Raw genomic sequence first — 26770 nt, forward strand, 5'->3', positions numbered from 1 at the left:
CAAGAACACAAGATGGGAGTCAAGGGATGGTTAGCAGCAATTGGAAATGAAAAAGGCCTAGAGGTTTTTATCAGACTACTAACTCAATGTATGTTATTTATTGTGTAATATTGGGAGGGGAAGCTAATACAGTGTTATACTACTTTAAGAAAAATAGTGGGGGCACCTAGATGGCGAAGTGGTAAAGCACTGGCCCTGGATTCAGGAGGACCTGAGTTCAAATCCGGCCTCAGACACTTGACACTTACTAGCTGTGTGACCCTGGGCAAGTCACTTAACCCTCATTGCCCTGCAAAAAAAAAAAAGAAAAAAAAAAGAAAAATAGTGTCCAGTACTAAGTGACTTATAATTCTGCTGTACTCTGCCTTGGTCAAGAGTACTGTCTTTCATTTTGGGTGTAATATTTTTGAGAAGGACAATGTTAAGCCAAATAAGTTAAGAGGAAATCAAGTAAGATGATAAAAAACTTAAAGATAATGTGTGGTGGAGTAATATCATAGCCCCTTCCCTCCATGCAAGTTAGGCAGTTTTTCTTTTTTTTTTTTTACTCTTTTCCAGTTACATGTGATAAATTTTTCAACATTTGTTTTCATAAGATTTTAGTTCCAAATTTTTCTCCCTCTCTCCCTTCCCTTCCCCCTCCCCAAGACAGAAAAAAATATCTGATATAGGTTATATATGTACAATCACATTACACATATTTCTGCATTAGTCATATTGTGAAAGAAGAATCAGAACAAAAGGGAAAACATTAAAAAACAAACAAACCAAAAAACAAAACAAAAAAAGTGGAAACAGTATGGTTCAATCTATATTCACAATACACAGTTCTTTTTTCTGGATGTGGAGAACATTTTCTATCATGAGTTCTTTGGAATTGTCTTGGATCATTGCACTGCTGAGAAGAGCCAAGTTGATCATCACACAATGTTGATGTTACTGTGTACAATGTTCTCCTGATTCTGCTCACTTTGCTCAGCAGCGGTCCACTTACATCTTCCCAGATTTTTCTGAAATCTGCCTGCTCATCATTTCTTACAGCACAATAAAGATAATGTGTGGTGGAGTAATATCATAGCCCCTTCCCTCCATGCACGTTAGGCAGTTTTTCTTTAAAAGATGTTGAAACTATCCTTGAGACTTTATTCATTTAGAAGCTTAAAGGCTTAGGCTGCTATCATTAATTTCCTGTTCTCTTGAGTGTAAAAAAATCCATGAAGAACTCTGATGCTTGAGTGGTCTATCATCAATTAACTAGCTTACACTAGTAAGTGTACACTCTGTGTCCAGGGCACACAGGCTAAGCAGAGCCTGCTCCCACTATATGTAGTATTGCTGCATTTCTTAATCATTAGACATTTAAACTGCTACTTTTTTATGAAATTCTTGTCTTTTTTAAGGTGTTTCTGATAGTGCCCCTGACCCCATTTTCCCCATAAGCCCTATCCCTTTTATTGCACAATTTTGTACAGCACTGGTAATGTTTAAGAACCTATATGTTGGGGGGCAGCTAGGTGGTGCAGTGAATGAAGCACCAGCCCTGGATTCAGTATGACCTGAGTTCAAATCCGGACTTAGACACTTGACACTTATTAGATGTATGACTTTGGGCAAGTCACTTAACCCTCTTTGCCCTGCTCCTCCCCAAAACCCTAAAAAAAACCCCAAAAACCCTATATGTCATGTTATAGCAGAACTGAGGGTAGTGCCAGATGATGGAGGGCCTTGAATGCCAGGTTAAGAAATTTGAATATTATTTGGTGGGTTATGGGAAATCATTGATCAGACCTGTGCATCAGGAAGGTTAATAGGACAACAGCTGAAGTGTTTCCACTCAGTTTGATTCACTATTTATTAAGCGCCTACAATGGGCAAGGACTGTGTGCTAGAAACCGTTACACAGAGTCAAGAATGAAATAGTTCTTATCCTAATTTTCTACTTGGAGGATACTATATATAAAAGATAAATAAAAACAAATTGATTTGATGAGTGAATAAGCATTAACATTTAGGATCCAGAAAGGTTTCATGGAGTCATCCTGTCTTGAAGGAAGATAAAGTTTTCGAGAGCCAGGTGTGAAGAGGAAGTACATTTCAGGGATGGGAGAAATCACAAAAGATGAAGAATGGAAATGGAATGTCAGGTTCAGAGAATACAATCCATTGTAGAATTTGGTTGGAGAATGAAACATGAAAGGGAGTGATGTGAGAAGAGGTGGGAAAGGTATTTGGAGCCTGACTCTTGAGTGACATAAGACACACACTGAAGTAAAACCTAAAGCAATTGGAGGAAATCACTGAAGGTCTTTGAGCAGACTGTGGATGTGGTCACTCCTGGAGAGAACCATTTATGAGGCTTTTGTCGTCCTTCTGGGAGATGCACAAGGTATACTTAGAGAGGTAATACCATGTGTATCAGGAGGTTCTGGAATGAAACCCAATACAAGTTTCTAAGCATACCCATGGGCCATGGAAATCAAGACATTGATTAGTTTAATGGTAGTGGTGATGGAAAGTTTGGGAAAATCCTTAGGATGTTGTAAAGCTAAAATTAATATGCCTTGCCAAGTGATTAGATACAAGGAAAAAGAATGTTAAAGATAATATCATGATTTCATGTATGAGTGAGTACCATTAAAAGAAAATATGGAAATCTGAAAGAAAAAGAAATTTATGGAGGAAATATAATCAATTTAGTTTTGGTTGTGTTGTTTGGCAACAGGTGGATAGTATGCTAGACTTGGAACTAAGATTCCCTGAGCTCAAATCCTGCCTCAAGTATTTAATAAACATGTAGTTCTGGGCAAGTCACTTAACCTTCCTCTGCCTCCATTGTCTTATCTATTAAATGGGGATAATAATAGTACCTATCTCCTGGGTTGGCATCAGATAAATGTGTCAAACATATTAAAAATCTTAAGGAACTATATAAATTTATTATTATTACTGCTAGAATTTGAGGAGTCAGTGAGACATTCTGGGGAAAATAAGCAGTGGACAGTTGAAAACGCAGATCTGTAATTTGGAAAAACTGTGGAAAAACTTTATGATATGATATGAGTCCAGCATGACCTTTTTTCTTATCCACAGACTAAAATTCTTTTTCCATGGGATCAAAACAACCAGCTAATCTATTCAAAAGAAAAGGTAGCCTTATCAGATGTTTGTAGACAACATAGTTAATTCAGTTTTTTAAGTTTTTCTTCTGGTGGTTGTATTGTTTAGATTTAATATATGACTGATTAGAACATACACGGCAATGGGAATATTGGTAAGGGAAGTGAGACCAGAAGCTCAGGTGCTGTCTACACTATCAGTAGTTCTCTCAATGTGGTTCAAGGACCCTGGCTTCCCCAAGATCCTTTAAGGCAATACACAAGGTCAAAACTTTCTTAATAATAATATGAAAATGTTTTCATTTTATTGAAATAAATATCAATATATCTAACGCACATACATGATAAAAACTCTTTGAAAGGGAGTCCTAAATAATATTTGAGTAGAAAGGCGCCCTGACCTTTCTTCATCTCCCTAGTTATTTGTGTTCTCTCTTCTCCTGAAATCACTTTGTATTTGCTTATTATTTATGGCCACATTGCAGCAAACCTAGTAGAAAGCAAATTCCTTGAAGGCAGGGACTGTGTAATTTTTGTCTTCATGTTTCTAAAACCTAGCAATGTGCTTGGCGAAGTCAACCCTTAATTGAATTGAATTCATACTGGATTTAATTAGATCTAAGGACAAACAAAGAAATGTGGTCAAAGTAAATCCAAGGAACTAAGGTATTTCCAGGTATCTGTGGCAAATCTGTGGTTTAGAATCAGATAATGAGGAGGAAGTGAAGGATAGGGACAATTATTATTCATGTAGCAATTGACAGTTTAAAGAGCTTTTCCCCTTATAACCATGTGAGCTAGGTAAGATAAGTTTTATTTTGTCCAATTTGCAGTTGAGAGAATTAGCACTAGAAATGATTGTGAGTTGTCTGTGGCCATATAAATAATAAGCATCAGGGGTCAGATATGAATCTGGGTCTACTGACTATCAGGGTTCAGGGTGACAGGTGAGGCTTAAAGAATCTGAATAGTATGCTATAGTAAGAGCAGGTCCAGAATACTTGGAAATAAAACCATAACAGCCCATTTCAGAACCCCAGGCAAGAAAGCTGGGCAGTGAGAATCAGGAACCCATATAAAATTCATGGGCTATAGTGGTGTCTAGGGAGTGGATTAGAGTGAGTGAGATGTTGGAGCATACTCCAGGGGAGCATTTCCATTAGCCTTTGTCCTAAGAAGATGGGCCATTGGGAATGCTTCTTCAGGCTATACTGGTGCCTGGTCCACACTGTATACTCACCTCTGTTTTGGGCACTGGTTTCAGGTTCCAAAATCAAACAGTACCTTGATACCAGATTCTTACCTCATATTTATATATTTTATAAAACCCTTCTTGAATCAATAACTAATCCTGGTGTGGCCTGTCTATATCCGATAAAATGGAGTAGATTATGCTAGAGTCCAGAGGGTGGGGAACTGGAAGAGGAGGAAGAGGATTTGGGAGGAAGGAAATTGGGGGAAGGAGACTAGAGGGGGAGATAGATACTAGAGGGAGGGAAATGGAGGGAGTAGAAGAATTTAAAGCTTTATATAGGCAGATCCTGACTCATTCTTTGTCTGATTGGGAAAAAAAATGCTTCAGGGAATCATGAACAATTTTCCAAGTGCATCCTGGCCATGGGAACATTTTAAAAATTCTTGGGCTATAATAACTGCAAAAGTGCTTTTGCAAACATTTTACAAGAGTCACAAAACCATGTGATAGGCTCTTGTCAGGAGAAAAGCTTGCAGCTGGAGCATAAGTGGAATCCAGGAAGCCTATGGACATGTGTAAATGTCTCCTGATTCCACAAACTCTCCAAGAGTCACTTAAGGAGTTCACATAAGTGCTTTGAGTTTAGAAACATTTACTAGTAAGTAAAAACAATCTTCAAATGAAAAGATGTTTTTAGAGCTGTAAATATGTAGCTACATAAAACACTTGGCTTCATAAAAATATGTATGTATATACACATATACATATACATATGTATATATACATTATATATTTTATATATAATGTATGATCTCATTACCACATTTTACTCTTTGCATTTTATTACATATTTCAAAATTTACCTTTTCTTAATAATTGGGGTAGTAATCTCTTTGCTGTTTTCCTTTTCCCCTCATGAGTTAATGTTGTATTAATTTTTACCTGTTGATAAGTTCCCTGGCAAACACTAAAAGACGATTTCATATATGTACATGTTATCTCTCCCACAAAGCTATATGTTTCATGATAGGAAGAACTATGCTTTCTATACCTTTGTAAATTCCCTCTGATGTTTGTGTCACTGGAATTGGATTGAATTAGCCAGGTATTAGCTAGAGGCTAGAGTGTTCCATATTATAACTTACATTGAACTGTAAAACTAACTATGACCAGATGGTTTCAATGTTTTGTTACTGAGCTCAAATCAGCAGGTAAATTGTGCCAAGGCCTACATAATGACATACACCTCAGGAATATATCTTAGTGCATTGAAAAAACAAACAAAACCTCTGTTTAAAACATGGAATGAATTAAGCTCTTGCATGATATAAGAATGGCATTTATGAAAGGAATAGACACTGTTACACAAAATTTAAATAAAACTATCCAAAATATATGTGGTATTTTCACTATAGCAACAAACTCTATTGCTTGTTTAATCCAGTCTTTTTCCTATAATTCTATCCTTTCACTCACATTACCTGGAAATTTGTGTACTAGTCTTCCAAGGCTTCTATTTTTAATCTGCTGGATCCAGGCATTCTTGCCATCATTTGAGTGACTCATGGCCGAAAGAAAGAAAGAAAGAAAGAAAGAAGGAAGGAAGATAGGAAGGAAGGAAGGAAGGAAGGAAGGAAGGAAGGAAGGAAGGAAGGAAGGAAGGAAGGAAGGAAGGAAGGAAGGAAGGAAGGAAGGAAGGAAGGAAAAGGAAAAGTCATATCCTAGCTGTCCAAGCAAATTTGCCTCATTAGCTAACATCCAAATATGGTCTAAGACATGGGCTATGCACAATGGGTTACCATTGGATGGCCAAGTGGTAGTCTTAGAGTTTTAAATAGTTTTGGTTTTTGTGTTTGTTTGTTTGTTTTACCCAGAAACCCCTTTTCCCTCCTCCCCTCCCCCTTACCTATCCCAGATTTTACTCATGGGGAAATTTGGTGGTTAACTGTTTCCTGTTTGGAAGTAACTCAAGTTCATGAAGACCAAGGCCCAATAACACCTTGATCTACTTGGTCAGGCCTATGATACCTAGTCAGTTGAAATCGATAGACTGGGAAGCCTCATCCTAGCTCTTCCACTTTGTTTTGTGTCTAACACCATATCTACTCTGAAAGGTGCTTGATCAAGAAATTCTATGAAATTCTCTGGATTTATTTCAAAACATAAAGAAAACAACACCAAAAAACAAAACAAAACAAAAAGTAAAAATGTGAAAATATGCAGAAAAACGTAGTTTCATAGTTTCACAGTACTATGAGTTAGTGCTACTGATAGTTTAATCCCCCCCTTTTTTTTGTTTTAGTGAGACAGTTGGGTTTAAGTGACTTGCCCAGGGTCACACAGATAGTAAGTGTTAAGTGTCTGAGGCCGGATTTGAACTCAGGTCTTCCTGAATCCAGGGCCGGTGCTCTATCGACTGTGCCACCTAGCTGCCCCAATCCCCTTTTTATAATGAAGAAACAGAGGTTCTCAGCCGAGATGACTTCCTATACAGTGTCAGAGGTGAAATTCAGACCCAGATCTTACTAGATTTCAGGCCCAGTACTCTTTCCATTCATTGTATACCGAATATTTTTATGGCTTTGATAGACTACTAGCAAAACAAAACTGTTGGTATCTCTTTCTTTTACCCATTTGCAAATTTGATTCATTATGTAAAACCATTTCCTATCTCTGGATGTTCTGTAACCATGAATTATTGGCTTTGTTTCTTAGCCATTGTTCATTTTGGTAAACATTTAGGAGATTCTTACTATGTATTAGTCACTATATTAGGCTCTGGGACTACAAGGACAAAAATAGAAGTCCCTGCCCTCAGGTTGCTTACACTCTGCTGAGGCCATACAACACATCAAGAATACTATTAGGAGGGGGCAGCTAGATGGTGCAGTGGATAAAGCACAGGCCCTGGATTCAGGAGGACCTGAGTTCAAATCTGGCCTCAGACACTTGACTAGCTGTGTGACCCTGGGCAGGTCACTTAACCCTCATTGTCCTGCCAAAACAAAAACAAAAACAAAAAAAACAAAAAACCAAGAATACTCTTAGGAATGTAGAATCCAAATTGAACCTTAAAGGAATTTTAGTATTCTAAGAAGAAGAGGTCAGATTCCAGACATGCAAGACAACCTATTCAAAGGCATAGAAATAAGAGATGGAAGTTCAGTTGAAGTTGAGTTCAATGCCCTGCTGACTGGCCAATTTGGCTGAGAAAAGAGTATATAAAATGGATTAATGTGAAATCTTTGGAAATATAGCTAGGAGTGAGGTTGTGGTTTTTGAATGTCAGGTTGAGTGGTTTGTGCTTTATCTTAAAGGCAATGGGGAGCCACTGAAGTTTTTTGATTAGGGTGGTAACACAGTCTGATTCATCTTATGATTATTAATATTTATTAACTCAAAAATTGATGGGTTAGAGAAATGAAAGACTGAAAACAGAAAGAGGAATATAGTAGCTATTATCAGGAAATAGAGCTTATTACTTTTTTCATGATGGCCCCTGTTTATAGGAATGGAATCCGAAACTCTCAGCCATTAAAATAGTTCTAGTTATAGGGCACCTAGATCTGACTTTATATGTGAGATTGTCTGAGACCACATATTTATACAGAAGGCACTATAGACCATGGATGCCCCGCTGTATATTCATTTTCCTTGCCTTCACGGTAAAAAACAATCTACTTACCTAAATCTATCACAGGCAATAATAATGAATCAGTAAGGCAGCAGCTATAGGACCACTATACTTTGGCCAATTTATTTCGTAGCTATAACCTAACCTTAATCTCTTTCCTTTATTCAATGTGTTGAGATATTTTGCCTTTATAGCCTTGAGGTAACAACTTGGACTGGAAGCTACTCTTTCTGTTCCGGGATTCAGCATGATGTAATGAAAAGCATGCTCTTTTTGTAGTTAGGGGATACATGTTCAAATACTGTTTCTGACACTAGAAAGTTGTGTGAATTCATTAATTCATTTGGCCTTCCTGATCTTGAGGGTGTTTCTCCCACCCTAGTCTGGAAAATAGGGGCCATGATTCTTACATAAACTGCCTCAAAGATTTCTCATAAGGCATATGCTTTGCAAACCTTGAAGTATGCTATAAATGTGAACTTTTATTTATTCTTCTCTTGATGCCTACTGACCTAACCAGTGCTGCTTGTTGCTTAATAGGAGATATGTAATCATTTGATGGCTGGGCATGATAACACTGAATTTCAGTTCTGGAAGAGACCTGAACAATCATCTCATACTTTAAAATAATCAAGCAAACAAACAAAACCTCTAAAATATACTTAAAAAGTGGTCATTGAACCATAGCTCTCTAGTAAATGGGAGGCCACTCACTACTCCTTGAAACTTCTTTGTTTAAGCTCAACTTGTTAGGGGATCTTTTTTTTCTTTGTTCTTTTTTCAATAGCTTTTTAAAATTATGAACTGATTTGAACCTAACATAAAGCCTAAGTTTTCCTTTTTTCATATTCCACCCAGTGATCTCAGTCATACCCTTTGGAGCCAAGTAGAACAAGTCTGAACCATGTGATAGCCTTTTAGATTTTTTTTGGGGGGGTGGGGGGTGGGGTGAGGCAATGAGAGTTAAGTGACTTGGCCAGGGTCACACAGCTAGTAAGTGTCAAGTGACTGAGGCCGGATTTGAACTCAGGTCCTCCTGAATCCAGGGCCGGTGCTCTATCCACTGTGCCACCTATCTGCCCCCATCCTTTTAGATTTTTAAAGACAAGTTTTATATCCCTCTAAACCTTCTCTTCTCAGCCCAAATATCTCTAGTTCCTTCAAACAAACAGTCTTCCCTTCCTTCGAGGTGCAGCTCAAGAATTACCTTCTTTATGAAGCCTTTCCCCATTTCCCTCTTCCCATCCTCGAGGGCCCTTGCTCCCAAACGATCTCATATTTAACTGCTTTGTATATGTTTGTATTTATTCACTTTTCATTTATAATTCATATCTTTACATACACACTGGTTGCCGGCTCCTTTGGCTGACATCTAAAAGAAAAAACAACATGTATATCAACATAAAATGTCTGAAACACAATAGGTGCTTGATAAATACTTGTTTATTGATTGATTAATTTTAAGAACTTTCACCATCCTGGTTGTACTTATCCAGATTTCTCCAGTTTACCAATATCCCAGACAAAATGGGGCTCTCAGATTTAAATAGAAGACTCCATGTGGGGTCTGACTAGGCTGAGAACAGCAAGACTGTTGCTTCCTTCGTTCCGGATACTACATCTCCATGTAGACTAAGAGCCCATTAGCTTTATTGGGCGTTCTATAATACTATTAACTTATATAGATTTTGCAGTGCACTAACCACTATCCACCCCTTGATCTTTTATTTCAGTTCTGTCTAGTTCTGTCTTCCTGTCTTATACTTCCACAGTTGAATTTTAAGCCTGATTATCATTATATTTTCCCCGTTATATTTCATCTTATTAGATTGAGCCCATTTTTAAAAGTCTAACTCTTATTGTTCAATGTATCCTCTCTCCCGCGTTTTCATAGGGAAGAGAAAGAATTTATAAACAACTTCCTATGTGTCAGGCATTGTTCTAAGCACAATTACCTCGTTTGATCCTCATAACCACTCTGGAAGGTAGATGTTCTTATTATTATTCCCTTTTTATAGTTGAGAAAACTGAGACAGAAAGAAAATAACTGACTAGTCTGAGGCCACACAGCTAGGAAGTGCCTGAGGCTAGGTTTGAATTGAAGTCTTCTGGCTTTAGGTCCATTGTAGCTCTATCTAGTATGCCACCAATTCCCTTTGTAATATCTTTGGATAAGTGAGCCATCTAAGCCTTTATCATAGGACTTCTTTTCATGTTAAAGAGCAGAGTATGAAGTGCAGATCCTTAGGTCATTCCCTGGGAGACTACCTTCTTTGTAGAAGTGACTGATTAATTGCTAACTCTTTTGTTCTAGCCATGTGGCCAGCATGTAATCTATTGAAATCTAGCATCATTCATTTTACATATCTCCATCTTGTCTATAAGAATAGCATGAGAGACATTGTCAAATATCTTGCTAAAACCTTAGTAAATAGTACATCCCATATTCTTTTGATCTAATAGGCTAGAAACCCTATTAAAAAAGAAAATATGGGTACCCTGGCATAATCTGTTATTGATGAGTGGATATTTGTGGTTGCTGCTTCAGTTTCTAAATGTTCACTTTAAAAATATGTTCTAGAATTTTGCCATAAATTAAATTCAAGTTCCCTGTTCTGTAGTTTTCACTCTCCATGAAGAGATAGGGCAGTAGGTGGAAAGCATGTTCAACTTAGAATTGAGAGAGGCATGGGTTCAAATGTGTACCATCATTAATAGTGATTAGTTCCATCGTTGTTGTTGCTCAGTAGTTCAGTTTGTATCCAACTCTCCATGACTCCATGAATTATACTGTCCATGGGGTTTTCTTGGTGAAGATATCATTGTTGTTCAGGTGTGGGGTTTTTTTTTTCAGTTTGGTCTGACTTTTTGTCACCCCATTTGGGGTTTTCTTGGTAAAGAGAATGAAGTGGTTTGCCAGTTTCTTCGCTAGCTCATTTTAAAGATGAGGAAGCTGAGGCAAACGGGGTGAAGTGACTTGCCCTGGGTCACATATCTATTGTCCGAGGCCAGATTTAAACTCAGGAAGAGATGTCTTCTTGACTCCAAGCCAGGTGCTCTATCTACTGTGTCACTTAGTTGCCCCCTTGGCAAAGATACTTTCTCCAGTGGATTAAGGCAAACAGAAGTTAAGTGACTTGCCCAAGATCACACAGCTAAGAAGTCTCTGAGATCAAATTTGAACAGAGGTCTTCCTGACTCCAGATCCAGCACTCTATCCACTGAGCCACCTACCAGCTTCCTATTAGCTCTGTGTTATTGCTATTCATTTTTTTCAGTCATGTCTGACCCCATTTGGGGTTTTCTTGGCAAAGATAATAAAGTGGTTTGTCATTTTCTGCCTCAGTTCATTTTATAGATGAGGAAATTGAGGCAAACAGGGTTAAATAACTTGCCCAGAGTCACACAGCAAGTAAGTGATTTAATTAAGATTTGAATTCAGGTCTCCCTGACTCCAGGCCTGATGCTGTGTCCACTGTGACATCTATCTGCCCCATTAGCTTTGTAGACATGATCAAATTTACTTTTTTTTAAGCCTTACTTTTCTCAACTGCAAACATAACACTAATTGCTAAACTCACATCTTAGAGTTGCTATGAAGAGCATATGAGGCTAAACATACTTTGCAAACCTTAAATGCAATAAAAAGTCCAGCTATTATTATTATTATTGTTGTTATTATTGTTGTTACTAAGACTCCAGTGTTGAGGCCACAATAGCCCTGGCTTTTTTTGGAGATTAGACATTTCATTGAACTGGGGATAAAGTCTGCAGAAAATGTAGGGTCTGGGCTCACTCAGATCCAAACAGCATTTGTTGAAGGAGTAACCTGGATGAATGGGATTGTGTTTCAGGTCTCTCCCTGTGAGAAATGCCACTGTGAAGCCAACGGTGAAGTGCTTTGCACAGTGTCAGCTTGTCCTCAGACTGAATGTGTGGACCCTGTGTATGAGCCAGATCAGTGTTGTCCTATCTGCAAAAATGGTAAGTATGACAATGGTGTACAAATTCTGTTTCAGTGTACTGCTGTGGCACGTACAAGTGTGCATATATGTGTATACACACGTGTCCACACACACCCAGCCGTTTAGAAGCAGTATCTTTTCCTCTTCACTGCTCTAATGCTATCCCCACAGGAGGTAAAACCTTCTTCTATAAGTTGGAACAGGATTCCCATGATCAAGGTTCATTTCTTCCTGTGTTCCACCTTCAAATCCGTTCCTGCAGACCAATCCTTCTCCTTCTGAGACAAATCAAACATGCTGCTTGATCTCATTTACTTTTCATTACTAAATGAATTAAACTTGGGATATAATTGAATATTTTTCATAACCAAATTATTCAGGATTGGAGCTTCTTTTTCCCCACTGAGACATCAGGGTAGAACAAAGGCCTTTTCCACTCAGCTAAAAAAGAAATGACAGCATACTCTTAATCTTAGTGTATAAGAGAAAAGTAATTATGGTCCTGAATCTCAGCTGACATTACTTTTGAATGAGAACTGAAACTCCCTTGGTTAAGCTTTATGACTAGGTAACCAGAGGCATTTTGATTTCTCCATAAGAAAGCACAAGACTCCATGAAATAAATACACTGAAAAATCAACAACTTCTCCCCTTTCCCCCAATGAAAATACAGTAATAAATAGTGCCATGACTGTGGAATCATCATTAGAAAATAAGGATGACTCTTCCACTGTAGATTGTCCATGCTAATCACAGCATGCATCTGCATCCCTTTTTACATAAGTAGGCAATCTAATCAGATCTGTGACATCAGAGGATAATGTCTGGTTCTTTCACTGTACTTCCTGTGTACACTGTATAGGTAAAATGTGAGTGACTTGACTGCTTTACAAGATGAGGATGAAGAGGATCATGACCATAATATGTGCTTTTGCAAGTATAAATGCAAGACACGAGTGGGAAGAGCTCTGAACTTAGAGTCTAAATGGCATGATTACAGACACAGGCATTCCTATGTTCATGAGTGGCCTCTTTGGGCCTTACTTTCTTCATTTCTAAAATGAGGGAATCTGAACAGATGATCACTAAGGTTTCTTCTAGCTCTGAATCTATGACATGAGAAACAAAATGAGAGCAGGAGAGAGAAGATTGTGAAATACATTAGACAAGGAAGAAGGCTCATTTCAGTTACTACAGAGGCTGGGAAGGCTAATTATTTTTCCAATATGCAGTGGCCTCAAGGACATGAGCCGTATTTGCTATTTCAATTTTAATTTTTTTTTAATACTTCATAGTGTTTACTAAGCAGGGTTCTGGGCACAGCATTAAGTGCTCATTACTTCTTGACTGAAGTGGAAGGATCAAGTAAGCTCTTGAGTTGTATATTGACACACTTGGTGTGAAAGCTTCATGCCTCTTGGCATGTCCATTAGAATTTTGCCTCTTGCAATTCTCATTATGCACACTCTTTTTGTAACAGATCAGTCTCATCCTGTTTTCTTCTTGGTGTGTTAAGCATAATGCAAAAAAGCTAACTTTTTTTAGTTAGTTTTGTTTTTAGTTTTTAGCCTTACCTTTGGATCAAGGTTGGTAGTCAAGCATTCATTTTCTAGTATTCTCTGTTTCCAAAGATGCCTTGAAGGTGTATAGAGAAAATATACTTTGCCCTGCACCAAACCAGTAAGATTTTTGGACTTAGATACAAATGAATTGCTCTTTATATTCAATTCAGTTCAATTCAACAAACATTCATTAAGCACCTGCTGTGCTTGGTTGAGTTGACTCTTTTGTTAGCAATTGACTCCTGCAAATGTTAAATATCCAGAGATGTTCCTTGGCCTTGGGCCAGCTTTCACTGTACCTATGAGCTCCAGGGCCTGACCAACCTGTTGCTCCCTAGGTTTTTTACCACCAACCTTTTACACACATACACACACACATATGACATATGTGTGTCTGTGTGTATTTATATATATTACACACATATATCTTTTTCAAAGCTCACCTTGTGCAAGAGGCCACAGCTTTCTAAGAATTCATCCATCTGTTTGAAGTAAACATAAAATCATTTAAGTTCTGTAAGGTTATTTTTTTTATTTGGGGTTTATTTGTTTTTTACTGTTAGTTAATAGCAAAGGAGTTTAAATGACAAAGAAAAGTGGGCAATTACAAATGCCCTGTTCTTTCCAGAGATAAACTGATAGAGCCTAATGATCAAGGAGGCAGAGTCTGGAAGAGTAATTTTTCTCCCGGACTAAAGGAGAGATCTGAATGGAAAGTCCTGCAAATATGAACTTAATGGCCAGGCCCAGTCACTCACAGAGTTTCTTCTAAACACTTAATTCTAAGGAACTTTAAGGGAAGTAGGGAACCATGGTAGGGGTAGACATTCAAGTAGAAAGGTCAGTACCAGATCAAGAGGAAAGGAATATATTAGGAACTGATGATCTATATGATTCAATCTGTTTCTCCAAAGGTTCATCACCACCACCACCACCATAATCATCATTGTCATCATCATTGTTGTTTAAAATGGTTTTTGTTTGATTTCAACACAAGCATCTTCTCCTGAGATGTCATCAGGTCCATATGTTGGGCCAATGTGTTTCTTTCTGACTCATCCATGCTTATAACCAGGAGACCCTACGAACAAAATTACCAAGAAGAGTTTAAAAGAGAACCCTTGTCTTCACTGAAATTTAAAGGGAGTAAGATATTAATTTTCTTAGCTTATCTTTTCCTTTAGTGACTCACTTCTGCCCTCTTGTTTATGGAATCAATTCTGGCCCAATCCTGTTGTTTTTAAAAAGTTGTTTCTAAAGAATACTAAGAGAGTTGAGAATCTCATCAAGATAGCTACAAATCAGGACTTTAGAAGACTAATAAAGTGAGTCTCTTGTTTCTCAGTAGAGAGGAGGTGGATTAGGAGTGCAGAATGAGATATATGTTTTCAGACATACCTAGTGTGTTGGCTTATTTTGCTTTACTATTCTTTTTCTTATACGATAGTGTTTTGGGGGGATATAAGTGGGTTACTGGAAAGTGACAGTGATTTTTTTAAAGGGCCATCAACACTTACTAGCTGTGTGACCCTGGGCAAGTCATTTAACCCCAATTTCCTCGAACAAAAAAGGAAGGGTCAGGTATCAATAAAACATTATTTTAAAAAGTTGCAACTAAAAGTATTCCTTTTCCACAGATTAGTAAATATTACAGATACCTTTCAATAAAATTTAAATAACCCAATAATAGTAAATGTTAAGCAAGCTGTTTTTGTTCAAAATTAAACTATGTAAATTCTCTAAATTTTCCTTAGAACACATCTACCTGATATAACCTAGCTTTAAGCCTTGTATATTATTTGGAAAATAGAATTAGAGCACATTAGAGTTGGAATGAACAGTAGAGATCCTCTGTTCCAATGCTATCAAATTATAGATGTGGAAAATGAAGACCTGAGAAACCAAGGGATTTCCCAAGACTATGAAGTTAATCCCTCTGTTCTAGTCAAGCTACCCTGTTAGCTGTACCATTTGCACAACCTTGCATCTCACAGTGCCTCTAATGAATACTCATGCTTGGGATGCACTTCTTTCCCACTTCTGACTTGTAAAATCCCTAATTTTTGTTAAAGCACATCAGAAGAGTCATTATTTGTATATGGCTTTGCATGATTCCCCCTCAGCTATTAGTACCCCTCTTTGCTTTTACTTAATATGTACATATTTATAGCCTCTAAATCAAATGTAATTAACCTGGGAGCAGGACCTGTTTTAGTCTTTGTATCCTTAGTGCCTAGTATATTATGCCTTGCACATAGTAGGTGTTTAAAAGATATGTTGAATCCAAATGGAAGAGTCAAGACTTGAATCCAGACCTTTTGACTCCAAATCTAGGGTTCTTTTTGATATTCTCTTGACCTTGACAAAGTGAATATCATTTGGAAGATTTTGTGTATGAAACCCACTTGACAAAGACTAGGTTTGCCATCATTGATGGATGCTCTGTTTTTAATTGGCTGGGTCTTAATAAATGATTTATAATATTCAAATCCTCTCTTGATCCCAAAGGAAATATCAACATTTCAGTTAGGAAAAAAATACCATTAATGATCCAGAGAAGATTTATTTGGCGCCCAAAACAGTCAAAAATAGCAAACCCAAGCTACATTTTTTTTATGTCAGTGTAAGATTCACTTGAGTGAATCCGAACCTTGAAGATTTTTAAACTGGTGACCTTCATAAACTGCACCCCTGCTTCTTCAATTCTCTGCTTTGACTTTCTGTACTTAATATCTACTTCTCGCAACAGAGGGAAAATTATAGTTTAGTTGCCACTTGCCAAGCTAGTTGCTTGCTATGAAGCATCATCAAAGAGGCAAAAGTGTGAAGCGAAGATTGTCTTGAATATAAATAAATGATCACAAATCAAATAAAACTTAATATATTCACTTTGTTGACTTTTATAGATCAATCACTGTGGGTTTTTTATAAGGTGGAGATGTATGGAGGTATTTTTCTATGGTACAGTTTGTGTTATATTGACTTTCACAAGCATGGGCTTTCTTAGGTGATGGACAGACTTCAAAGGTTCAGAGATTCTGTATGGTTATAGTCAATCCCATAGGCCTGGATGCTAATCTGAATATTAAATGGGTTGTAAGGCTCCGGGGCCTAGCTGCAAGAGGAGACCAAAACCTCTATTCTCCCCATCTGTGCATGATCTTAATTTGGAGACATTAAGAAAGCAAATAGGTACCAATTGATCGGCTTCAAATTTCTGGCCTCTTTGGCCTCAAGGTATGGATATCCTGTTGTTCTTATGCATTTCCATTGATAATTAGAGTCCATATCATTATTTATATAATCTCTTTGTGGAGGCTCTTCAAAACAATAGAAATCATGAAAGTGGAATGTTAGGATATATCAGTAGATCAAGAAGTGAGCTTTATAGTCAGAGAATTTTATGTCTTACTGCCATTTTCTGCTTAGAAGATAATCTTGATTTAACTTCTCTGCCCTGCACTAAACCTCTTCTGGGTTTCAGTTTTGTCATTTGTAAACTGAGGAATTTGTACCAAATGATCTCTAAGTACCATTCCTGGTCTAAATTTTCACAGTAGTTCTATACTTGAAAACTCTTTACCTTTTTTTGTTGTTCAGTTGTTATGGTCATGTCTGACTCCAGGACATCATTTGGGGTTTTCTTGACAAATATACTGGAGTGGTTTGCCATTTCCTCCTCTTTGCCTTAGTATCCTCATTTGTGGAGTAGGAACAATGGCAAAAGATAGAAAAATCATGATTACCCAGAAGACTGGTAACTCTGGACAGATGAATGCATGAACGGGTGACTAAGTAAATGAATGAATGAATGAACAAGTTGTCATGTTAAGTAACATATTTGAAGAATCTAAAAGCAGAAAAAGCCATATGAAACTAGTAGACAGTCTATTATCATTCTAGTGATGATTTTAAAAATATCCCTGAAATAGTTATTTTTAGGAAAACATTCCTAAGAAATATCCAAATGCAGCAACTTTGACAGTTGCTATATCTATGTCTGCTACGTGAACATCAAAGCTGCTGATGTTAGAGTTTACATTCCTGATCCAATACAGGAGTCATAATACAAATGTAACTGAGGCTGTCTTGCTTTAAGGAATATAAAATTTAGAAAAAGCTCTGGGTTATTTATTTCTTGAAGATGATCCAGACATTACAGGACATAACAGAGAATGTGATAAAGAGACAGGCAAATGTTTTGAAGCAATCAGGACTACCTCTGTTAAACATGTCAATGGAGGAATGAAAGACTGGGGAAAATGCCTTATGTGGTATTGCTACAAGATAAGTTCACTTTGTTATCATTATATGAAGCTGCAGACCATGATCCTATTCCCCAGATTATCTCCTTGAACTTAGCTGTTTCAGGAACCTGGAATATAACTGAGCATACCCAACATTTTGTACAATATAACCTGTCTTGACTTCCACTGCCATCTGACCTCAGTGACTCAGACACTATCTGTGGATATTTTGACATTTTGAAATACCTAAAAATATTTTCAAAACAATTCTCTTTGATTCCTGAAATAGGACATCTATTCATCCATCCATCTGCCCATCCAGCCATTCATTCATTCAGTGCATTTTTATTGAATGCCTACTCTGTAAGACAAAAGGCATTTTGCTTAAAACTAATGATTATTAATGGTGTGTGTAATGATAATTTAATGCTGAAGACCATACTTAAAGTGTTGCTTTAGAAATATAAGCAGTATGGTATTTTAAAAATGTAGAGGTACCCACAAATAATGCAGAAAGTCTAAAGAACAAGCCAAACTGTAGAATCAAATTTGAAAGAGAAAAGTGAAGAAATGAAGACAAAAGAGAATATCTGATATGCTGTTTTAAGATTTGCATTATTTAGAAAGAGTATATGGTAAGAGAAAGAAAATGTGGCAAAATAAGTTTCAGCGTTTATATTAATAGGTGAGTTAAACTCTTGATAATTATAGTTACATGGGCCTCTTCCAAAGGATAAGTACCCAAAGATATTTCTTGATCTTCAGCCAGTTTAGCATGTTCCCCTTCCTTTTTTCTCTTTTTTTTTGGGGGGGGGGTGGTGGTGGTGAGGCAATGAGGGTTAAATGATTTGCCCAGGGTCATATAGCTAGTTAGTAAGTGTTAAGTGTCTAAGGCCAGATTTGAACTCAGGTCCTCCTGAATCCAGGGCTAGTGCTTCATCCACTGTGCCACCTAGCTGCCCTCCTTTCTTTTCTCTTGTGAGCCTAAGCTCACTTACTCCTCTGTCACTATTGTAACTATTCATTCCTCTTCTTGAATTCCTATTACTTAATTCTCTCTGTGGAAAGGAGATAGGCTTCCAACCATTCACCTCCTCTGCTGAGTTTCATGTAAGCATACTTTATAAAGGTTTTTTATAGTTGTTGTTGTCATTTCTTCTTATTATCAACCAAAGACGTTTAAAATACCAAAGAAAAAAGAAAATTTATAGAAAAAATAATGAGAAAATGATGAGAAACTGTAACATGTTGGGTTTGGACTAGTTAATATCTAAGTTCCCTTCCATACATGATCCCAAATCTTAAGAGCCAATTCAGGTATTCAATGACATTTAAATGCAGCAATGCCTAGTCTAGAGGCAGGTAGGTGGTACAGTACATAGAGCACTGGATTTGGACCCAGGAAGAACTGAGTTCAAGTCCTGCCTCTGATAATTAGTAATTATCTATGGCAATCAGGGCAACTCACTTAACTTCTGTCTGCCTCAGTTTCCTCATATGTAAAACAGGAATAATAATAATGTCTATCTCCCAGATTGTTGTAAAAGATAAAATGAGATAACATTTGTAAAGTGCTTAACAAATCTTAAGGTGTTATGTAAATGCTAGCTATTATTATCTCAAATAACTATTTCTAAAGAGGTTTGTAAAATATATTTGTTAAGAGTTTAGGGGGTAGCTAGGTGGCGCAGTAGATGGAGCACTGGCCCTGGAGTCAGGAGTGCCTGAGTTCAAATCCGGCCTCAGACACTTAACACTTACTAGCTGTGTGACCCTGGGCAAGTCACTTAACCCCAATTTCCTCACTAAAAAAAAAAAAAAAAAAAAAAAAAAAAAAGAGTTTAGCACAGTACCCAGAACATAGTATGTGAATAATAAATGCTTAGTCCTCATTTTTACTTTTTCCTACCTCCTCCTCCAATTAATCTTTCTTAATTCCTCTCCTTCATGGACTCATTTTTTTAGCCTATGCAGCTATATAACTAGGAATGAGAATGTCATGCATGAATAATGTAATTTCTATTTTATCTTGGAGGTGATAGGGAGTCACTGGATGTTTTTGAGCAGGGGAGTGTTAGGGTCAGATCTGTGTTTTAAGAATATCACTTTCGGGGAGGCTAGGTGGCACAGTGGATAAAGCACTGGCCCTGGATTCAGGAGTACCTGGGTTCAGGTCCAGCCTCAGACACTTGACACTTACTAGCTGTGTGACCCTGGGTGAGTCACTTGACCCCCATTGCCCAGCCAAAAAAAAAAAAAAAAAGAATATCACTTTCACAGTCATGTGGGAGATGAACTGGAGAAGGGAAGGACTTTAGACAAGAAGGTAAATTAGAATGTTATTGCAGTAATCTGGGTAAAATGTGGCAAGGGCCTATGCTAGCGTGATAGCTAGAGGAGTGGTAGGATACAGATAAACATGAGGGATATTGTGGAGGTAGAATTAATAAGACCTTAAAACTGATCAGATTGGGGCAGGAGGTTAGGGAAGAAGAGTGGAGAGCTGAAGATGATTCTAAGTTCACTAAATGAGGTGACTAGAAGATTGGAGATGCCAACAACAGACGTTTGGAAGAGGGATAGGTTTTAGGGAAAAGATAATTAGTTCTGTTTTGAACATATTGAGATTGAACTAGCTATGGCCAATTCAGTTGGAAATGCCCAATAAGAAGTTGATGATGTGTGCCCAGAGCTTAGGAGAAGGACGAAGACTGACTATAGCTTGAGAAGTGGTCTACAAAGAGATAATAAATAAATCTGTGAGAGCTGATGAGATATAGAGGGATAAGAAAAGATTGTCCATTGCAGAGTCTTGGAGTATGCTCGTAGTCTGGGATACAGGAAATTAAGAGAAATATATCCCAAAGGGTAAACATGAGCTGGCATGATAGAGAGATGACTCTATCATGTCCTCAAGGCTATAGATTTTTGTTAGGATCTATTTGTTTTCAGTTCTTTGAAAAACCATCAAAGAGGAAGATTTACTTACATGATGGCTAGTTCTAGATGGCAAATCAAGGGCTGTATGGTAGAAGGTATCACAGGTGACTTTACAAATCACCTAATCAAGGGATTCTTAACCATATTTATATCTTAACCATATATCTTTTTCTTTGGCAATCTAGTGATTCCTCTAGTCCTGTTCTCAGAAAAAAGTTTTTAAATGCGTAAAATAAAATCCATAGGATTACAAAGGAAATCTATTATATTGAAATACAGTTATCAACATTTTTTTTACAAAATCAAGTTCACCAACTCCATGAGCTAGTTAAACACTCTCATTGTACATATGAGAACATCAAGGTCCAGACACATGTGCAGAATCACACAAGTAGCAAATGGCAGAGTCAGGATTTGAATCCAGTTCCTATGGTTCCAAAACCACCAAATAACAGCTCTTTCCACTGCCCCAATTAGTATCATAAAAAAACGTAGTGACTCAATATGAGATAGCATTTTCTAATGATGAGAGTAGTCTGAAGTTGCAATGTGCTTTCCTTATTAAATAGTGAATTCCTCATCACTGAAAATGTTAAGAGAATGATTGAATGACCATCTGCTGGGAATAGTCAGTCACATGTGAATTCTTTAGGTAAATGAGAAATTGGATTAGATGACTTCTACAGTCACTTCCAACTAAGAAGATAGCATTATATAAGAGAGATCAAGCTAGTCAAGAGTTGAAAATTGGAGATAGCAAAGAGATTTAAAAGCATTTGGATTTAAGTTAGAGCCGAGTCCATGAGATTAAATGAGAGAATTTAAGATTTTCTCTCTTTGTTAACCTTTAGGGTTAACATCTTACTGCAACTATTCTTTCATTTCTCTACTAGCCACCAAAATAGAACCCAGAGCTGAATGCCCTCAATAGCCCATGGTTTAAATGGTTCTACATTCCTAGTTTTCTTGTCAAGGAATCTAAAAGTTTTTCTCTTCATCCTTGCCCATAAGCAGCTCAGGTACCAATTACTAAAATAATTATTCCACATTGAATGAGTTCGATGATTGGAGGACAGCACAGTTTGAGGAGGGAAGACAAAAACAACAGGACCTAAAATCTTGACTCTGTGGGTGTTACTTCCCATCCTTTGGGGGGAAAAAAATCTGTGCTATTACCGTGCTTCAGTAATAATTCATCCTCTTATTTTATGGTACTAGCAATCTCATGGTTTGTTGTTGTTGTTGTTGTTGCTGTTGTTGTTTTACCTTTAGACTTCTATCCAAATCTGTTCTTGTTATTTCCTCCAGTTTTAGCAGGTTTCATAGACAACCAAGAGCAGTGGTTAATGAACTTTACATGCACACACAAACACATGTACAGACATACATACACATGCACATGCATATGTGTGTATATACACATAAATATATAATATGTATTTCAATATCATTATTTTCCTTTGTAATTTTGTGTACTTCTTTTAGGCATTAAGAATATTACACTAAGGGATCCATAGAATTCACTAGAGTGTCAAAGGGGTCCATTACATTTTTAAAAGTTAAGAATCCCTGATCGTGAGGAATGAATATGTCTCTGGAGGTAGAATGTCAGACCTCACCAAACCATGAGTAGTATTTTTGGGAGGGGGTAGGGGAGTAGAGGGGAGGTGGCTGTCTTTAGGTTTCTTTTGACTCACTAAGGCAACTTGGTTGAGAAGACCCTTTTGGTCTCAAAAAAGAAAATCTTGGAGATAAAAGGGGCCTCAGAGGTCTAGTAGTCCATTCCCTATCCCATTAATAAATAGTGTTCACATTTTCAACAAATGGCCACCCAGCTTATCCTTGAAAAAAATATATCTAGCAACAAAGAACTCATTACTCCTTACCCCTTCCCTTTCAAGTAAGTCCTTTCTGTATAGTTTACAAATAAGCATTTACAAAATGTTTACTATGTGCCAAACACTATTGTAAACACTGATGTAAAAAAGGCAGAAATACAATTCTCACCTTTATGGAACTCACATTTTAATAACATTCTCAACATGTGGTTAGGAAAATATTCCTCGTGTTGAGATGAAATCTGCCTCTCTCTAACTTCTGCCTATTGTTCTTAATTCTCTCTAGGGTCAAGCAGGGCATACCCAATCTTTATTCAAAACGAAAACTTCAAAAATTTGAATTTAACCATGTTCCATCCAAGTCTTTGCTTCCTCAGGCTACACATCATCGATTCTGTTTACCAGTTCTCATATAGTATGGTTTTAAGCCTATCACCATCTTGATTACCCTTCTATAGACATGATCTAGCCTAACATTCACCCTTCTTAAATGTGATGGTTTGAACTGGACCCAAATCTCCAACTGTCATCTCACCAGGGAAGACTATTTAGCCAGAATATATGACCTCCTTCACGTTGGATAATATCCTTCTAATCATTATTTTCATAATGGTATTATAAAGAGCTGACATTCTGGAGAACTTCAGACCCAATAATGACATTATTTTGAGGATGAAATAAGGCCACAGATATTATGATATATAATATGCCTTGAACAACAAAAATCATCACTCAAACAGAAGGTATGTTGCAAAAAGGGCAGATTTGGGCTTGAGATAGGGGAAAAAGTTGTTCCAATAATTACAACCACACAAAAGCAGAATGGGCCGTCCGAGGCACTGGTGGGTTCTCCTTCACTACAGGTCTTTGAGCAAAAACTAAATGACCACTTGTTGCTCATGCTATAGTGGGGAGTCTTCTTCCAGTACGGTGTGAAGTAAATAACTGATAGAGTCCCTTCCAAATCTGAAATCTTGTGAGTCTGTGAAATGTTGAAAGCTTTAGTCACAAAGAAAAACCTGAGTTATTTATAGCCCGACAAAAGGCCAGGAGATTATGCTATTGAGGATGAAAAATGCCATGATTCAGAGAGGCCACTGTGATTATAGATATCAATTGTGAATCTTGATTGATTAAGAAAGCTGGGTTCCTACCTTCGAGTTCCTGAATCTATTCTCCTCTGCTCTTTGAATAATGGAGCCTTCTCACTGCTGTTCAATGTGGCACTCCTATTCCAGGATAACGAGATAGGCAGATGTCACAGAAACTACACGCTAATAGGAATCGCTAGGTTCTTCCTTCAGGGGTTTCTGTGAATTGGCCTCAAGATGGGCTTTTAATGAGCTTTTATGTAACATTTACTTACGCAGTCTAGCAGTAACTTGAAACCCTGATAGGGAGAAGAGGGTCTTTCTAAGGTAGGCTACTTACTGTATGTAATGAATGATCAGCATAATGAAGGGATAGAAGAGATAATTACAATGAAGACCAAGTACCAAATTAATCATATATGATGTTATTTGCTCCTTATGCTTGATAGATACTGTGCTATCCCAGACAGAAAATTAATTTTTTACCTGAGATGGCAGCTCACCAGCCTGTTAGAGTCATAATGAACTGATTTGATATCAGTTGGGCAACACTGTCCCTTGGGAATGACTTCAGTAATTTCATGATCCTCTTTTAATAAGGACAAAGGTTCAACTTAGCTGGATACTTGGACGTGATGGAAAAAAAATGACTTTGCACGCTGAACTGGTAATTTTCAGAGCCACTAGGAAAACAGGTTCAGGTTTTAAAAAAAATGTCTGTTGATTCAGTTCTTGTGTGTATTTTAAAATTAATGTGTCTATTCCTATCATGGAATATAGTCTAACCTATTTATTTCTTCCTATGTTCTTTCTTAGTAGAATTGGAGAAAAGTTGGTCTAGTCAAGGGACAAGCTGGTGTTTGAAGTGCATTGTGACATTTACCATCATTTTCTAAAATATGTTGATAAGGCAACATGGCCTAGTGGATAATGGTTCATGCACTTAAAGTCCAAAATACTGGGGTACAAATCGCGCCTCTGACATATACAGTCTATATGATCCTGCTCTCTCAGTGCTCTTTAGGTAACTCTCTAAGACTATTAAGTTTCAGAGAAAGTGTCAACCTACATTAGTAGAGAAGATTACTTCACGGGGGAATTTCCTTAGCACTGCTAGTGAAATCACAAGTTCCATCTCTATACTTCTGTTTATAAGGAGATCCCTTAGAGCCTATTTCTCTCCACTTATTTATGTCAGTAGTTTAAACAAACTGCCACCAGGTGAATGGTGAGCATCACAAATTCACCTTTTCTACTTAATGTTTTTGAGAAACTTAATAAGAGAATTCTTTTTTTTTCTCCGAAGAGCTAAGTTGACTGGAATCACTATTTTAAAATAACATAATAAAAGAAAGATTAAAAGAAATACAAATCCCTTGTTACAACTGGGTGCCACCCTCACTCCCTTTTATTAGTTCTGGATCTCTGATTTTCTTCAAAGCCCAAGTGGCTATAACTCACCCAGATATTTTCATGGCTTTTGCCCAAAGCTCATCCACAGCTCCAAGATCCTCAGATAGGTTCCAGTAAGAAGACCTTGCAGCATCTACTTACCATAATTAAAGTGTTGTTCTTGTCATTCCCTTCTCTCTGGCTTCTCAGCTTCTCTTCTCTCATTTAATGCAGCCCTTGGGCTTGTCCTCAACTTGACACGAGTCTCATTTCATTTAGAGTTAAAGAACCTCCTTTTTGTCCCATAAGAAAACCCAGAAAAGACCTGAAGCAACTCTGTCCACATCCCTGGTCAGCTCATTGAAAAATAAGGATGCTGGATTTTTTCCTCCTGCAAAAGAAAAGAAAATATAACCACCTATTTATCTTTCATATCATAGGCTCTTCTCAATTTGTAAAAAGTTTCAGAGCTGCTTTATTAAGCCATTCGAAGATACTTTATGTCCAAGGCAAGTATCAAGAATTGTTTATATTAGATTTTCTTATCAGGGTATTTTATAGATTTCGAACATCATCATGATCTTGGATGAGTCACTTCCTCTTCAGAATCATTTTTTTATCTGTAAAATGAATTGCCTAGATTATGTCAAGGGTTCCTAACCTGAGCTCGCTCTCTCTCTCTCTCTCTCTCTCTCTCTCTCTCTCTCTCTCTCTCTCACTCACACACACACACACACACACACACATGTATGTGTATATATAACATATACATATATGTTTTTATTTATGTATATTTATAATTGTATTTAAATATAATTGCTTTCCTTTTAATCGCATATATTTTATTCTATGCATTTAAATATTATAAATGTTATTTATTATATTATTTATATTATATTAATAATGACATTATTTTGAATAATAATATAATACTACTTTGCCATAAAAATGCTAAAAATTATTTTTCCAGTGAAAAAACTTGTTTGAAGTGAGCAAAACAAGGAGAAAGATTTATATAAAAACACTATAACAACAAACAATTTTGAAAGACTTCAGAATTATGATCAATACAATGACCAACCATGGGACCCATGATGAAATATGTTACCCCCTTCTTTAGGTTGCAGAATGAGATATAATTTTTGGACATGTAGGGTGCAGGGATTTGTTTTGCTTCACAGTGAGGATAGTCATGCAAGCTGTATTGGTTTTCTTTTTCTTCAATGGTAGTAGGAAAGTGGGAGAGAGAAAATCCATTTTTTTATTAAAAATATAGTTTAATTTTTAAAATGAAATTGTAAAAAATATTCTCAGAAGGATGCATGGGTTTTACCATACTTTCAAGGGGGCCCATAATAAAAATTATTAAGAATTCCCATAATAGTAGCACCTAAGTGGCGCAGTAGATAAATCACCAGCCCTGGAGTCAGGAGGACCTGAGTACAAATCCAGCCTCAGACACTTGACACTTACTAGTGTGTCACCCTGTGCAAGCCACTTAACCCTCACTGACCCACCCCCCCCAAAAAAAGAAAAGAAAAATCCCATAATAGATTATCCCAAACTTCTCTTTCATAAATCCTGTGATCTTATGACTATTTCAAGTGGGTCATCATATTCTTTATGCATTGAGCATTTTGTTTGCTCTTCTCTGTAGCTGAAATTATTTCATTAATCCTCATTAAACTAATGTGAGACAAGGGAGCAGAGATTATTTATTCTTATTTATACGAGCAAAGAAAGGTTAAATGACTTGCCCCAAACTATGGTGTAAGGCATTTACTATGCTA

The 26770-nt window shown here is 37.1% G+C and overlaps 1 protein-coding gene across 4 annotated transcripts in view; it reads left to right on the forward strand.

Moving 5' to 3' along the window:
• VWC2 (von Willebrand factor C domain containing 2) overlaps positions 1 to 26770 on the forward strand; it is a 185635-nt gene that overhangs the window by 36398 nt on the left and 122467 nt on the right. For 3 of the 4 annotated variants that reach the window (XM_043979551.1, XM_043979550.1, XM_043979549.1), the window contains one exon: positions 11800 to 11929. The exons of the other annotated variant lie outside the window; for it this stretch is intronic. In XM_043979551.1, coding sequence (XP_043835486.1) covers positions 11800 to 11929 — 130 coding nt within the window. The remainder of the gene's footprint in view (positions 1 to 11799; positions 11930 to 26770) is intronic. 4 annotated transcript variants of the gene reach the window in all.

This window comes from Dromiciops gliroides, chromosome 1, assembly GCF_019393635.1.
Source record: "Dromiciops gliroides isolate mDroGli1 chromosome 1, mDroGli1.pri, whole genome shotgun sequence".
NCBI lineage: Eukaryota > Metazoa > Chordata > Mammalia > Microbiotheria > Microbiotheriidae > Dromiciops > Dromiciops gliroides.